The 15,215-nt window shown below is 44.1% G+C and overlaps 1 protein-coding gene across 1 annotated transcript in view; it reads left to right on the forward strand.

The window, feature by feature from the left end:
• The window catches only part of LOC127226530 (aldehyde oxidase 2), an 80,906-nt gene extending 70,321 nt beyond the window's left edge, over window positions 1-10,585 (forward strand). Inside the window, exon 35 of the mRNA XM_051190635.1 lies at window positions 10,508-10,585. Within this exon, the coding sequence (XP_051046592.1) occupies window positions 10,508-10,561 (54 nt within the window). The 3' untranslated portion in view covers window positions 10,562-10,585. The remainder of the gene's footprint in view (window positions 1-10,507) is intronic.
• The last annotated feature ends 4,630 nt before the right edge of the window (window positions 10,586-15,215 follow it).

Raw genomic sequence — 15,215 nt, forward strand, 5'->3', positions numbered from 1 at the left:
GAAGAAGTGAATCATTTAGCTTACTCACTATTCAGGATGAGGCAGCTGGGCTCTGAGGCACATGGGGTGAGACAGCATTTTCGGCCAGTTGAGACCTTGTCAAAATGTCCTCGTGGACACTAGTCTCTGTCCATGCGAGAGCAGTCTCAAATTTTCTAAAACATTCGTAAGTGGTTCCTAAACATCACCTTGTGGCAGAACCTATACTTGATATTATAAGGCTTATTTTAATAGAATTTTACATGTTGTCTTTATAAAAGTAGCACACCTTTAATCTTAGCACTAGGGAGGGAGAGGCAGGCTTATAAGTTCCAGGCCAGCCTGGTCTACTTGGTGGGTTCCACAATAGTCAGATCTACATAGTGAGACACTGTCAAATAAATAAAACAAATAAATGTAGAAGTAACACATGCCTGTTAAGTTTCAAACCCTGGACAAATGGCTCTAGTGCCTATTTAACACATCAAAGCAGATCTGGTTACTAGGTTCTCCCAGCACCCAACATCCTTAGTTCTTCTCTGCTACAGGCTATGGTGGCATACCCTGCCCCTTACTCTGAACTCTCCAGTCCAGGGGCTGGGCTGCCCTTCCCCCAGAGGCTCCTCCTATATAACCCAGACATTTCAGTGACCTGCCCTTTGTACCTTTGGTCTCCTGACTGCTGACCTGGTTCTCCTCTCTTTTCTCTTCCTTCCTCTCTCCCTCTGCCCACATGGTCCAGCTCAGTCTAGTCACGTCCACTCTGAACTCTCCCAGATGTCCCTGCCTCTACCTATAGTTTATCTACAATAAACTTTCTCCTCCACCACACCTAGGAGCAGCCTTATCCTCTCCTTTTTCTTTCTTTCATTCAATGTTCACTTTGGGAAAAATTAGAATCATAATCTTTTCAACTAGAAAAAACTATAACTATATATATATATATATATATATATATATATGAGTATGTGCGTGTGGTCATGTGTGCTCTCATGTGTTTGTGTATATAGAGACCAAAGGCTGATAGTGATACTGGGTTTGTCTCTTGATTGATCTCCATTTTACATTTCTAGAATTTATTTATTTATTTAGTTAGTTAGTTAGCTTTTGCATGTGTTTGCACATATGTGCCTGCCTGTGTGTACAGATATGAGCAGGGGCCAACAGAGCCAGAAAAGAGCATTGACTCCCTAGGAGCTGGAGCTACAGGCAGTTGTGAACCTGTGAGACCCCTGACACAGACTCTGGAAACTAAATTCTGGTCCCCTGAAAGAGCAGCAAGTGCTCTGAACTGTTGACCCATCTCTCTAGACCCCATCACCATCACTATTATTGTTGTTACTATTATTATCATTATTTTAAATAAAATTCCCTAGCTGGACCTGGAGCTCTCTGATCAGCTGGACTGGCTGGCCAGTAAGCCCCCAGAGACCCTCCTGTCCCCACCTCCCCGTGCCAAGGTCACAGTGCTCACTGCTGCACTGGACCAGTAAGCCCCAGGTGTCCCCACCTTCCGGTGCTGAGATCACATGCACACTGCTGCACCTGGCCTTTTGCACAGGTGCTAGGGATTCCCCTCCCCGCCAGCTCCTGTGAATACAATTTAACCTGGTTCTACTTTATATATATACTCACATGCTCAGCATATCTTATTTGTAAACCCATTTTCCAGAATAGGCACACCCTAGATACGAACTCTTGAAAGGATTTGAGTGGTATTGTTGGGATTCTTCTGAGCCCTCGTTCCTAGAAATCTGAGTTGAGAAGGTACTTTCCCCATGAACTGTCACTCAAAATTCCTTATTAACACTAAAAAGGAACATATCGTCCCCAGTGTACTCAAGCTACTAACTCATCATCTAGGTATAGCTGGAATAACAATACTAGGGTAGGGAAGAGTGTTATCCTACAAGCAATAAGCCCACTGCTCACAAGGTGGCTCAGACCATGCGGAGTGCAACTATTTGTTCCCTGTGGTTACCCCATTCCACTGACCTCATGAATATTTGAAAGAATAAAAATATTGGCCAATCTCCGATAAAACTTGAGGGACCCCAGAGTTACTTTGTTAATAGTCATGGCAGGAAGCATGGTAGCATGCAGGCCGACATGGTGCTGAAGAAGGAGCAAGAGTTCTACATCTGGATCCACAGGCAGCAGGAAGAGAGAGAGGCACTGGGCCTGGCTTGGGATTCAGTGGTGGTTTGAATAAGAATAACCCCCATAAACTCATAGATTTGGATGCTTGGTCACCAGAGACTAGCACTATTAGGAGCTATGGTCGTGTTGGAAGTGTGGGCTTTGAGGTTTCAGATGCTCAAGCCAGTCTGTTTGTCTGTCTCTTTCTGTCTCTGTCTCTCTCTCTCTGTCTCTGTCTCTCTCTCCTCCTGCTGCCTGTGGCTCCAGATGTACAACTCTCAGCTCCTTCTCCAGCACCGTGTCTGCCTGCATGTTGCCATGGTGATAGTGGACTAAGTCTCTGAACTGTAAGCCAGCCCCAATTTAATGTTTTTCTTTATAAGAGTTGCTGTGGTCATGGTGTCTCTTCACAGCAATAGGACATTAATTGAAGTCCACCCCTAGTGACTTACCTCCTCCAGCAAGGCCACACCTCCCAATCATTCTAAGCAGTGCCACTCCCTGATGACTAAGCACTCAAATATATGAGCCTACTGGGCCATTTCTACTCAAACCACCACACCCTCTTAGCTGATCATCCGCCAAGAGGAAAGCCAGTCTTGAGTGAAGTGTCCCAAGGAGAGCAAAGAGGGCAGTGATGGAAGACCAGAAACACACAAAAATAATCTTCTGCAGGGAATGTGAATGCCCCTCTATCCAGTGGAAAATAGCAGTGGGTACATATTTGTGACACCAGCCTTTGGGAAGCTGAAGCAGGAAGATCATGAATTTCAGGCCAGCCTGAGCTACATAGTGATACCCTGTTTTTTGGGGTTTTTTTTTGTTTGTTTGTTTGTTTGTTTTTTTAAAGAGACCCTGTTTTAAAAAACAAATTGTGTGAGATGTGTGTGTATATATATGTATGTGCATGATGTATGTATATGTATGGAATTTATATACATGGAATGGCTATGTGCACATGTGTGCATGCGTGCGTGCGTGCGTGGTGCGTGCGTGCGTGCGTGCGTGCGTGCGTGTGTGTGTGTGTGTGTGTGTGTGTGTGTACTTATATATATACTCAAGGCTCTGCTGTGCCAGATCCCTTTCCTGGCATTCTGAGAAGCTTTTATTTCAGATAGCTCAGAATTCAAATCAAGGACAGAGAAACAATGAAACACATACAGAGTATTTCTCATCACCATCACCAGATCAGCTCAGGATGCAGAAGGCCTCACAGCAGGATGGGGACTCTTGGCATAAAGCCCTGGAGGGCTGGGCAGGAAACACACACAAAGCAGCAAACATATGTTGGGGAGGCAGAGGCGTTCCTGTCAGGGGAGTAAACAGAAGTCTATGGAAACAGAGTTTACACAGCAGGATTGTGTGAGAAAGCCTGCTCTACATGGGCAACATCTCATGCAGCCCAATCTGACCTCACATTTGCTATGTAGTCCAGGATAACTTTGAACTCTTGGTCCTCCTGCCTCAACCTTCCAAGTGCTGGGATTACAGGCCTGTGCCACCATGCTAGACTGTTGACCACAGTCTATTTTACTTGAAGGATATATGCTGATCTAAAGCTGGGGCTGTAGTTCAATAGTAGCATCTTTGCTTAGCATATATAAAGCCTTGGGGTTTGGTGTCCAGCACAGACAGAAGAAAAAAAAATTAAAAGTTAAGGATATATATAATGATTCATATGGACACACAATATTGTAACCATGGCTAAAATGAATAATTTTTGTTTTCATTCCGAAGGCATAGACAGGAGGCTTATTTCAAGTTCAAGTCCAGCCTATTGGACCCAGTGAGTTTCAGACTAGCCGGAGCTACATAGCAGGACCCTATATCAAAAAGAAAATGAGGCCAGGCGGTGGTGGTGGTGCACACCTTTAATACCAGCACTCTCGGGAGGCAGAGGCAGGTGGAGCTCTGTGAGTTCAAGACCAGCCTGGTCTACAAGAGCTAGTTCCAGGAAAGTCTCCAAAACCACAGAGAACCCCTGTCTCAAAAAAAAAAAAAAAAAAAAAAAAACAAGAAAAGAGGAAAGGGAAGGCAGGGCAGGGGAGGGGAGGAGAGGGCAGAGCAGGGGAGGGGAGGGCAGGGCAGAGCAGGGCAGGGCAGGGGAGGGGAGGGCAGGGAAGGGGAGGGGAGGGGAGGGAAGAGAAGGGAAGGGAAGGAGAGGGAAGGGAAGGGGAGGGCAGGGGAGGGCAGGGGAGGGGAGGGGAGGGGAGGGGAGGGAAGGGGAGGGAAGGGGAGGGAAGGGGAGGGGAGCGAAGGGCAGGGAAGGGCAGGGGAGGGGAGGGGAGGGAAGAGAAGGGAAGGGGAGGGAAGGGCAGGGGAGTGAAGGGCAGGGAAGGGAAGGGCAGGGGAGGGCAGGGGAGGGAAGGGGAGGGGAGGGAAGGGGAGGGGAGGGAAGAGGAGGGGAAGGGAGGACAGGGGAGGGCAGGGAAGGGACGGGGAGGGAAGGGAAGGGCAGGAAAGGGGGAAGGATGAGGTGACTCAAGGGTTAAAAGTGCTTGTATTCCTGAGAACCCACAGGTGGGTCACCACCACCTGTAATACCAGCTCCAAGAGATACACACTTTCTTCTGGTCTCTGTGGGCCCCTGCACCCTCGTGTGCATAGAGCATAATACTAGCAGGCTTTGTGTTTGACCTTTGAATTCTGAAATAAAAAAAAAAATATAGCTTGTTCTGATGACTAAAAAGAGAGATGGCAGTCTGTCTTAGAAGGGGAAACTTGGAAAGTTCAGGACCTCCTTATTTGGTAACCTCTTCCTCGCCATTACAGAAATAACAACTTACCTGGATCATTTTCTTAAACAGAAATGATGGTAAAACATTCAGTACTTTTCCCTTGGAACTAAAGGAAATAATGCACATTAAAATACTGTGTAAATACAAGGCACTCTGTAAACACTAGAGTTAAGTTTTTCCCTAAATACCCATAACTGTGACTGACCTTCAAAACATGCCTCTCCTATGAGGCTGAAAAAGTATTTCCACATTAAACCAAGTTAGCTGACCAGCTGAGGCCAGATCACACAGCAACTTACAACTAAAAGCCACAGTCTCACCAGTAAACTAGACATTTTTTTTTACTGAAACAAAAATCCCATTGAGTAAACTTTTATTATACAGAGTTTTGCTTTTCAAGGCTTTTGTTTGTGTTTTGTTTTGATGCTTGTTTTGTGTGTGCATGCTGGAAGTGGTATCCCTTCACCCTGTGGGTCCCAGGGATGGAACTTGGGTCACAGGCATTGGCTGCATGTGCCTTTACCCAATAAGCCTTCTCACCAGCCTTCACAGAACTTGGTTTGTTGAGTCCTGAGTGGTTCTGAGTTGCCTGGCACAACAGGAGGTGTTATCTCTATGCCATTTCCTTTTTGGTGATGGGAAAAAGAAAAATGTGTTTTGAGTAATCATTTACAATTCCACAAGAAAATAATTCTCTTAAACATATAAAAAGAAAGACATAATACAAAGGTTCAAATTAATACTTCTTAGGAACAGGATTAATTTTTTTGTTTTAAAATGAGATTTTTTTAAATTAACATTCTCTATTCTCTCTCTCTCTCTCTGTGTGTGTGTGTGTGTGTGTGTGTGTGTGTGTGTGTGTGTGTGTATGTGTGTGTGTGTGTCCGTCTGTCAAAGGACAACTATCAGGACTTAATTCTTTCCATAGGTTCCAGGGATTGACCTGCTAAACCATCTTGCCAGCCTTAAAAAAAGAAAAGTTGTTCCAATTTAGACGGGAAGGATTTCATGTCCTTATAAATTAAAGGAAAAAAAATGCTACCTTGAGGAATCTGTGATAAGATACATTCAAAAATAAACCTAGTGTGATGGTACATGCCTTTATTCCCAACACTTGGGAGGCAGAGGCAAGTGGATCTCTGTGAGTTTGAGGCCAGCCTGGTCAACATAGTGAATTCCAATATAGCATCCTGTTTCAAAAACGGAAAGAAACAAAAACTTGGAACCTGCAGGGCAGTAGTGACACACATCTTTAATCCCACTGCTGGGGAGGCAGAGGCAAGAGGATCTCTGTGAATTCGAGGCCAGCCTAGTTTGCAGAGTGAGTTCCATGACAGCCAGGGCTACACAGAGAAACCCTGCTTCGAACAAAACAAAAACAAACAAAAAAAACTTAGGAACTTGTTATTACCAGCAGGGGAAAAAAATAAATAGCTTCAAAACTGTGATCTGTGTGAGGATTAAGGGTGAGGAGTGGGCTTGCCCAGGCTCACAAAGCCCTAAATTCAACCCCAGCATCAGGGAAAAGAAAAAAGGAAGGAGGAGGAAGGGGAGGAGGAAGAGATGAGGTCTATAGGAGGACACAGTAGAAACACAAGAAAAGTCAATTAGCAAGTTGCTTCCATTTCCAGAAAGATAAAAATCAAAAGCCCAGCCCAGAAACAAGTTTGCAAATAGGTTTTTAGTTCACACGAGGTTTGAATGGCAGCCTTGACCTTGCTGACTCATGGAGGAGCCGCCCCAGCACCAGACAGGGAAGTCCTTCCCTTCTCAGGGTATTCTCCACTGCAACAGCCAGGTCCGCCACTGGAAGACGGACAAACCTACTACTGTGTGAGAGACTGGCCTGGGTCCTGAAGGCTTACTTTTCACCTGCAGACCTAAGGGGGTCTCCAGGTACCGACTCCCTTCCTCTACAGTATTTGCTCTCTCGCCATCCTCTGCCTGCTTTTTTCTCATGATGCCCAGACTCAGTGACAGTAACAGTAAATGGACCTGCTTGGTTCACTAAAGGGAGCCCCCTCCGCCCAGATGGCAGAGGAGAGAGGCGGGTGAGAACACAATGCCCTGCCTAATGCCCCATCTACCTATACTATTGCTCAAGATGAAGTGTGCTGGACCCTCATGCTATATTTCTCTGCACTAGAGGAGTTGGTACTGCCAGTCCCATAGGACTGCATTCCATTTCCTAGGGTGCATATACTGCAACAAGTAGAAACATGCAGCCTCCAGCATGTTCAGCTACAGTCTTAGCCACAGATGATTGGCAGGGCCTTAGTCTCAGTCTATGGATTCTTCGAGCCAGAGAACAGAGCGGACTGCATGATCCCTACAGATTTCTCAGGCAGAGTTGCCCCCAAGTACTGAAGCTACTCTCCTGAGACACGTGCGTGTACATGTAAGCACACGGACTCATTGCTCACCACGTCCCTCTCCTGCCCCTTTTGCTATCTTGTAAGAGCTTTGATACTTAGCTTGTAAAACTGGTTCTGCTTTAAACACAGATATCCAGGATGCAGGGACTGGATTTCCCGGTGACAAGACACAGCAGTCATCCTACTACTGAGTCTGTCTTGCCTGGCATCGTTTTGGTGGTTGTGGTGGTGATGGTGTGGTGTGTTTTTGTAGTGCCAGCAATGGGGTGCAGGTCTTCACACAGATTAGGTGTACTTTCTGTCTGACCTGCATCCCACCCTCTAGTGCTGTTATTTAATGGATGTTTTAAATTTTATTTATTTATTATATACACAGTGTTCTGCTTACACATATGTCTACACACTGAAGAGGGCACCAGATCTCATTATAGATGGTTGTGAGCCACCATGTGGTTGCTGGGAATTGAACTAGGTCCTCTGGAAGAGTAGCCAGTGCTCTTAACCTCTGGGCCATTTCTCCAGCCCAAATGGATTTTTTTTTTTTTTAATCTAAAAAATGTCCTGTTGACAAGAGGATCAGAAGGTTAAGATCACCCTCAGCCATATGAGTTGGAGGCAAGCCTGGGCTACATAAGATGCTGTCTCAGATAAAAAGGAAAGGGCCCTACCCTGAGATGAACACCTAAAGAACCGTTGATGTGGTCCACACCAGAGGCCACTGAGTGCATTGGCTCTCATTTAGTTCCTGCTGGCCTTGGTCTCACTGAAGATGACCTTGAAGTGTGCTGTCCTGGTGGGGCACTTGTCCTAACTCAGCAAGTCCACCTGTCTCCTGTGCTCCGCTGACATTTCCCCAACAGCTCAAGTCAGCATCAGCATCTTGTGTGAAATAAAGGCACCCATTGGGAGAAGTCCCTTGAGGGGCTGATGGGATGGCTTAGCAGGTAAAGGTCTCTATGTCTGTGTGTCTGTCTACCTCTAACAAAGGGTTTTGTTCTCTTTTACTGAATGGCACAGAAAGTATCACATGATTCCGAAGGAACAAAAGATATTTTATAGAAATCTTTAACTGAGTTTTGTAAGCGGTGAAGTCACTGACTCCAGATGACCCTAAATGACCAAATAGCAGACATCACTGCTTATCAACCGATACCCATAAATGCTGTGTTCAACATTTATGGTGGCTATTCATTTTAGAAAATCACTTTCACCTTCTGTACTGGCTGCTTTCATACAGAATACACATTCATTAGTCTAAGTCAGAGGCATGGAAGAGCACAGAACTCAAGATTAAAGTTATGTATTAGCTTAGCTTGTAAAAGGTGACTACATGGGAAATGGAAGGTCAGGTTGATTGTTATGTTGTTCTCTTAGAAGTGGATGAAACAAACAAACAGGCTGAGTCCACAATAGGGTCCTAAGTCTTAAGTGACTTCAAGAAGTATTAACTCTGGATGTGAGTTCCTGCAGAATGTAAGAGATCTTTTTTATCATAATACATTGCCATAGGAATATAGTAAGGATACACTTCTAAAGGCATATGCCATTACATGTAATTCTACATACAACTTACATGTGTATTATGAACACTATGGAGTGTCTCTGTGCCTGTACAAGTGGTTAGATCTAGTACATCCTGGGTGTCCAGCCTTCCTCTTGGCTAATTTGTTTCTCTGATAGAATAATTTTGCATCCTTTGCACAAGACCTTTCAGCCTTTCAGACTTCACTGTCTATCAGATTCTCTTTCCTCACCTTCCTGTGTGGGTTTTTCCCCCATATTTATGTATATAGGTGCATGCTTGTAGGGGTCATCCTTTACCCCCTGAGCCATCTCATCAGAGTCCAGTTTTTATTGGGAGTCAGTGGCACGAGCAAGAAATGACTCTCATAGCTGACCTTGCTCCAGAGATAGTATCAGGTGGGATATACCAAAGATTTAGGGGTTCTCTCCAAGAAACTACAAAGACCAAATCTTTCTTTGGAATATGTAGGATTTGGATAGCCCAGACCTGCTGAGTTGATCCTTATTGCACAATGATGGTGATGATGAATCCAAGCATACAATTTCCATGAATTTAACTGATGGCAACTAGCAAAGATGCTGGACCACTAAACAAGAGACTGGTGTAAACAGAGGCAGAGTTTTTATTTTGTCCTGGCCACCCAGTTCCAAATAATCACACAAAAGCTTATATTGATTACAAAATGTTTGGCCAATTATTCAGGCTTATTACTAACTAAATAACTAATTACTAACTAACTAAATAATCTTACAACTTAAATAAGCCCATTTCTATTAATCTACATTTTGCCACATGGCTTTGTGGCTTTACCTGTTCTCTAGCATGTCTTGTTCCTCTAATGGCTGGCTCACATCTCTCTCAACTCCAGCCCTCTTCTCTGTTTTGCTTTCCCTCCTAGCCTTATTCTGCCTTGATATAGGCCAAATCAGCTTCTTTATTAACCAATGAGGGCAATGCATACTTACATTGTACAGAAGGATTATCCCACAGAAGCTGGGCCCCAGATATTATCTAAGAAGTAGTTTGGCCTTGACCTCTGCAGTGAATGCCTTGCTTTGATCAGAGTTATCACGAGTCAGCCAAGTCCAGAATAAAGACAAGAAGAGGGGACGGTGGCTCAGGCAGGAGGCAAAGGATAGTTATCAGCCAAGATGAGAGTGGGGCGATTTAGTTCCAGACTAAAAAAGGAAGCACTGTTAGCCTTTTAAAGTTAATCCCAGCACTCAGGAGGCAGAGACAGGCATATTTCTGAGTTTGAGGCCAGCCTGGTCTACAGAGTGAGTTCCAGTACAGCCAGGGCTAAACAGAGAAATCTTGTCTCAAAAACCACAGAGAGATGGGGGAGTTGTCATTTGATGCTGGCCTTTTAACTTAGTTGTGTCAAGCCTGATGCTGGAAAAAAAGTATCATTTGAAAGGAATGTGAGTTTCCCCAAGAACCAGAAAAACCCTGCCTTCTCTTATGAGAAGTTTTTGAAACTTTAAGGTTTGATACAGCCAGGTGTGGAGGTGGTCACCTTTAATCCAAGCACTTAGAGGGCAGAGACAGGCAGATCTCTGTAGGTTCCAAGCTACCCTGATCTATATAGAGTTCTAGGCCAGCCACAGGCACATAGTGAGAACCTGTCTCAAAGAAATAAATAAACATAAATAAAGATTTAGTATGGTTTCTCTAGTCAAATGTTGTAGTAGCATATACATTCCAGTACACATGTTACATTTTGCTTTTTAAATTTCTTTTCTTCCCCTTAGATCCCAAGAGATGACCCGAAGACATTTAAACCTTGGTCTATACCTATAGCTTAAGCTGCTATCATTTCCTAAGAGGTAAGATTGTTAAATTAAATGATAATCACTCTAAGAGAGGGAAAGGGGGTTTTCAAAGTATGTCCCATGTAGTCCCAGATTTATGCAAGTGTCCAGTCAGATCACTGTATCTCAGCCGACATTTTAAGTTACCACATTAAGCATTCATGGCCTTGAATAATGACGCCAGTTAGGAGACCATCGTCAACTCAGCAGTTTTTCTTTTTAAATAAAATAAAAAACGAGAATATAGTAGATGAAGACATTTTAAACATTCTGTTCTCTGATTTGTGTGAGATACTTGCAACTTAAAAGCAAACTGAAGTCAAACCTGCTAGGCTTTGTTATTCTGACTAACTCACTGCTGTCACCTACAAAAGTCACCTGTTTGTATTGGGGGAGCGGGGTTAAGCTACATCAATTTTGTGCTGCTGACCAAAGGCTTTGGAGAGTGGCACTGAGGTTCCCTGATATGAAATATGTTGTCATTGTCAGAAAACAAATTCTGGGAGGCTAAGGAGACTGCTCAGTGGGTGAGATGCTTGCTATATACACAAGCATAAAAATCTGAGTTTGAATCCCTAGTACCCATGTTAAGAGTGGTGGTGTCTATGAACTCAGAACTGGGGATGCCAAAATGGAAACTCTGCATTCAGTGAGAGATTCTGTTTGGGGAAAGACAAGGTGAAAGGGCTGGAGAGATGGCTCAGTGGTTAAGAGCACTGATTGTGCTTTCTTTCTTTTTGAGACAGGTTCTCATTATGTATCTATGGCTGGCCTGGAACTCACAAGAGCAGCCTGCCTCTGCTTCCAGAGTGCTGGGGTTAAAGGCATGCGCCACCATCCCAGCTCACTCATTGGATTGCATATTACACACACACACACACACACACACAGAGAGAGAGAGAGAGAGAGAGAGAGAGAGAGAGAGAGAGAGAGAGAGAGAGAGAGAGCTCTATAAGGCCTGACAACACATGGCTATCATCCTAGTACTTGAGAATTGATGCAGGAGGATCAGGAGCTAGGTTACATAGCAAGTTTGAGGATAGCCTGAGCTATATGAGTCCCTGTCTCAAAAAGCAAAAGAAAAGAGGAGGTGGGAAAGCAGAGAAATCTCAGTGGTTAAGAGTGTGTGCCATTCTCCCAGAGTTTAATTTCTGGCCCTTGATGCCTGTAACTCTAGCTCCAGGGAATCTGAAATCCACAGGCACATACATGCACATACAAACACCCATGCACAAACACATAATTAAAATTAAACCTTAAAAGAAAGAGAGCAACAGTGAACTATGCCATCAGCATAGTTTTGTGCAGCCTTGGAAGTTAGGACCGTGTGCAGATGCTGAGACAGATGTAGAGAGAGCAAAGAAACTTGGGTTGGAGATGCAGCTCAGTGGCAAAGTGCTTGGTTACCCAGGAGGTCTCCAGCACAAGAGAGAAGGGGAGCCGGAGGCAGGAGGGGAGGGTGAAGAGAAGAGCAAAATAAAAATAGAACCTCTCCCCACTTTCCCATGTGTACTTATTGAGTTGCGAATTTCGTTCTTAGTATCTTTCACCTATAATTTCAACTCTCTGAACTCCACAAAGTAGCTCCTGTGTTTTCTTTATAAGCAAATATTAAACTCTGACTTTATACCTGTCCCAGCACCTGGAAGATGGGAACAAGAAAGAGACCTGGAGTTCAAGCCCAGCATCAGCAACACATTAAGTTCCAAGCCAGGGCTACATGAGACCCTGTCTCTAAAAACAGTTGGCGAGATGCCTCAGTTCCATGGGTAAAGACCCTTGTTACATGAGTTTGATCCCTAGGGCATACAGGGTGGGAAAGAACAGACTCCATCATGTTGAGCCTCTCACCTTGGAACCAGGCTGTCAGGCTAGGAGCCCTTACCACCTGAGTCATCGCACCAGCTCACCTCCACCACTCTCCACCTTTTTTGTAGACAGGGTCTCACATAGCCCAAGTTGGCCTTGAACTCCAGATCCTCTGGCCTCCAAGAACCTTGTTTTTTAACCTGAGAGAGTTTTGTGCTGTTCATAACTCTTCTCTTTTTTCCTCCCTCAGATATTCCAGTACTAAAGTGAAAAGATGAGTAACTGGACTCCAGACTGATACTCACAGTTAGGTGGGAGTTTAGAAGCACTGTTCAAATCTAACTACAGTAACAAGGTGAACCATTTCTTACAATCTATTTACTTAGTGTGCTCAGCCTAGCAGCCAGCAGGCAAGCATTATGATGCTTGAAGCATGTTTAATGACTTGTTACTTAAAAGACTGAGTAAATGTTGCTGCAGAAGGAGCTCAAAAGAGACCTGGTGTTCAGCCGCCGTCTTTGCCTGAAGGACCCTCCTGGTGATGACTGTGCCCAGTGATGCGTGGATTTAGAGACACTGAGCCCCAGCAGAGCACAATTTGTGCAAGGCTTGGTTTTCCTCTCACCGGGGATGGGCTGTGGGTCTGTGTACGTGCTTTTAATAGAAGTGTCTGATGACCACACAGCAGGTGATTGTCCCCTTTGGAATTTGATGGGGGAAAACAGTATACAGAGTTCTGAATACAGTATCACAAAATGTTCTGCTTTTATTTCTGTGGGGGTTTTGTGGGGGAGGTGTTTGCTTGTTTGTTTTATCCTGTGTTTCATTTTGCTTTTTATGGAAAACATCTGAATCTGACATCAGAGCTTCAAAAATGCTGTATGCCTTGGTTTCCCATGCATTGAAATAGGTAACAGAGTAAATGAGTCATAAATTGCAATCAACCTTGACCTGGGGTGTAAGATATTTAGGAGTTAAAATGTAGGTCGGTGATGGTTTTACCTAGCATGCCCTACGTCAGTCCTGAGTTTGATCCCCAGCACAACAAAAATAAAACTAAAAATAATGGTAAAGCATGCAGGGTCCATGGAAATTCAATCTGGGTCTCAAGAGCTCTCAAAGGGGGAGAAACCAGCGCATAAACTGGGCCTATTGAGCAGAAGGTGGAGGAGAAAGCTGACAATCAGGATTCATATGTTCTAGTGAGCAGAGAAGGTGACACTGAGTTGAGAACAAGGGGTGACTGTGAATGGTGCATGATGGGAAGCAGAGGGCCTGGAGAGGAGGCTCCTGTCACTCACGGCCATAGGACATTGGCTTGCAGGGACCAGGGCACAGCTGTCCACAGGTCCATCTGCTAACTTTAGAGGGTCCCAGGGACTCGCAGGAAGAAAGCAAGTAGGAGGTGGAGCAAGCTTTTTGGAGGTGGCTGAGTTGAAAATTTGAAATTAATAAAGTAAATCTAAGCTCTTTTGAAAACAAATTCCTTGACTTAAAATCAAATGAAAATGAATGAAAAGTCAGAAATTTGCTTTATCGTTTGTATTGTTTTAAATGGCTATCCATATAGTTGTTTGTTTTGTTTTTTAATTTGGTTTCTTGGTGATCAGGATGGTTACTGGAATTTTTTTTTTTTTTTTTTTTTTTTGTCATGGGTGAGTACTTCTAAATACTAAGATGAATAGGGTCTTCTGCATACAAATTACTCCTGTAAGTTGATGTACTAGAATCTGGAGAGTATAAATCTTAATAAAGTACTTTTTAAAATCATTTGATTCAAGTCCAGCCTGCTTTACATAGTGAGTTCCAGGCCAGCCAAGGCTATTTAGTGAGACTGTGTCTCAAAAAAAAAAAAAAAAAAAAAAAAAAAATCACATTTAAAGTCATATACTTGAAACTTGTTTCCTGGGTTTTTCAGTGGCCTGGGGTACAAGCTGAGACACAGCCATATATAGCCACACACAGCAACCTGAAACACAGCTACACACACAGCAGCACACACCAGCCCTTAGACACAGCCACACACAGCAGCCCAAGACACAGCCATGCACAGCAGCCCAAGACAGAGCCTCACACAGCAGCCCAAGACAGAGCCTCACACAGCAGCCTGACAGGCTTTTCAAAGACTCTGGAGAAGTTGGGATTCTTGATTTGGCTGCAGAAAATAATTCAGAATGAACAGTATGAACCAGAGTTGTAGTTTAAGAGTTTTGGGTTTTTTGTTTGTTTTGTTTTGTTTGTATATTTTTTCATTTATTTTTACTTTATGTTCGAGTATTTTGCTTTCATGTATTTATATGTACTACATGCATACCTATCACCCTTGGAAATCAGAAGAAGATATTGGATCCCCTGGAACTGGAGTTACAAATGTTGTTATCCACCATGTGGGCGCTGGGAATGGAACCTGGGTCATCTAAGGGCAATAAGTGCTCTTAGCCACTAAGCAACCTCTCCAAGCCCTACCTTTTACTCTTTGTACCATCAGAAATGACTCGTGCAAATACTCATATAGTTTTGTCAATACCAGAGTTGCCCTTAGAATTACCAACTATTACAATGTTAGAGAAAAATCTAAGATGAAGGAAGAAAGGAAGGAGGAAGGAAAGAAGGAAGGGAGGGAGGGAGAAAGGAAAGGGGGAGGGGGGAGGGAGGGAGGACTGGGCCAGCAAGATGGTTCACTGAACAGAAGCAACTGCTGCCAAGCCTGAGGAGCTGAGTTCTATCCCTGGGTCCCTTGTGAAAGAGTGAACCAACACATGTTTTCCGTTTTCCTCTCATCTCCATACAGGTGCTGTGGCACACACCACTATCACAAATTATTAAAAACTTTTTTAAG

Source organism: Phodopus roborovskii, unplaced genomic scaffold (genome assembly GCF_943737965.1).
Source record: "Phodopus roborovskii unplaced genomic scaffold, PHOROB, whole genome shotgun sequence".
Lineage (NCBI taxonomy): Eukaryota > Metazoa > Chordata > Mammalia > Rodentia > Cricetidae > Phodopus > Phodopus roborovskii.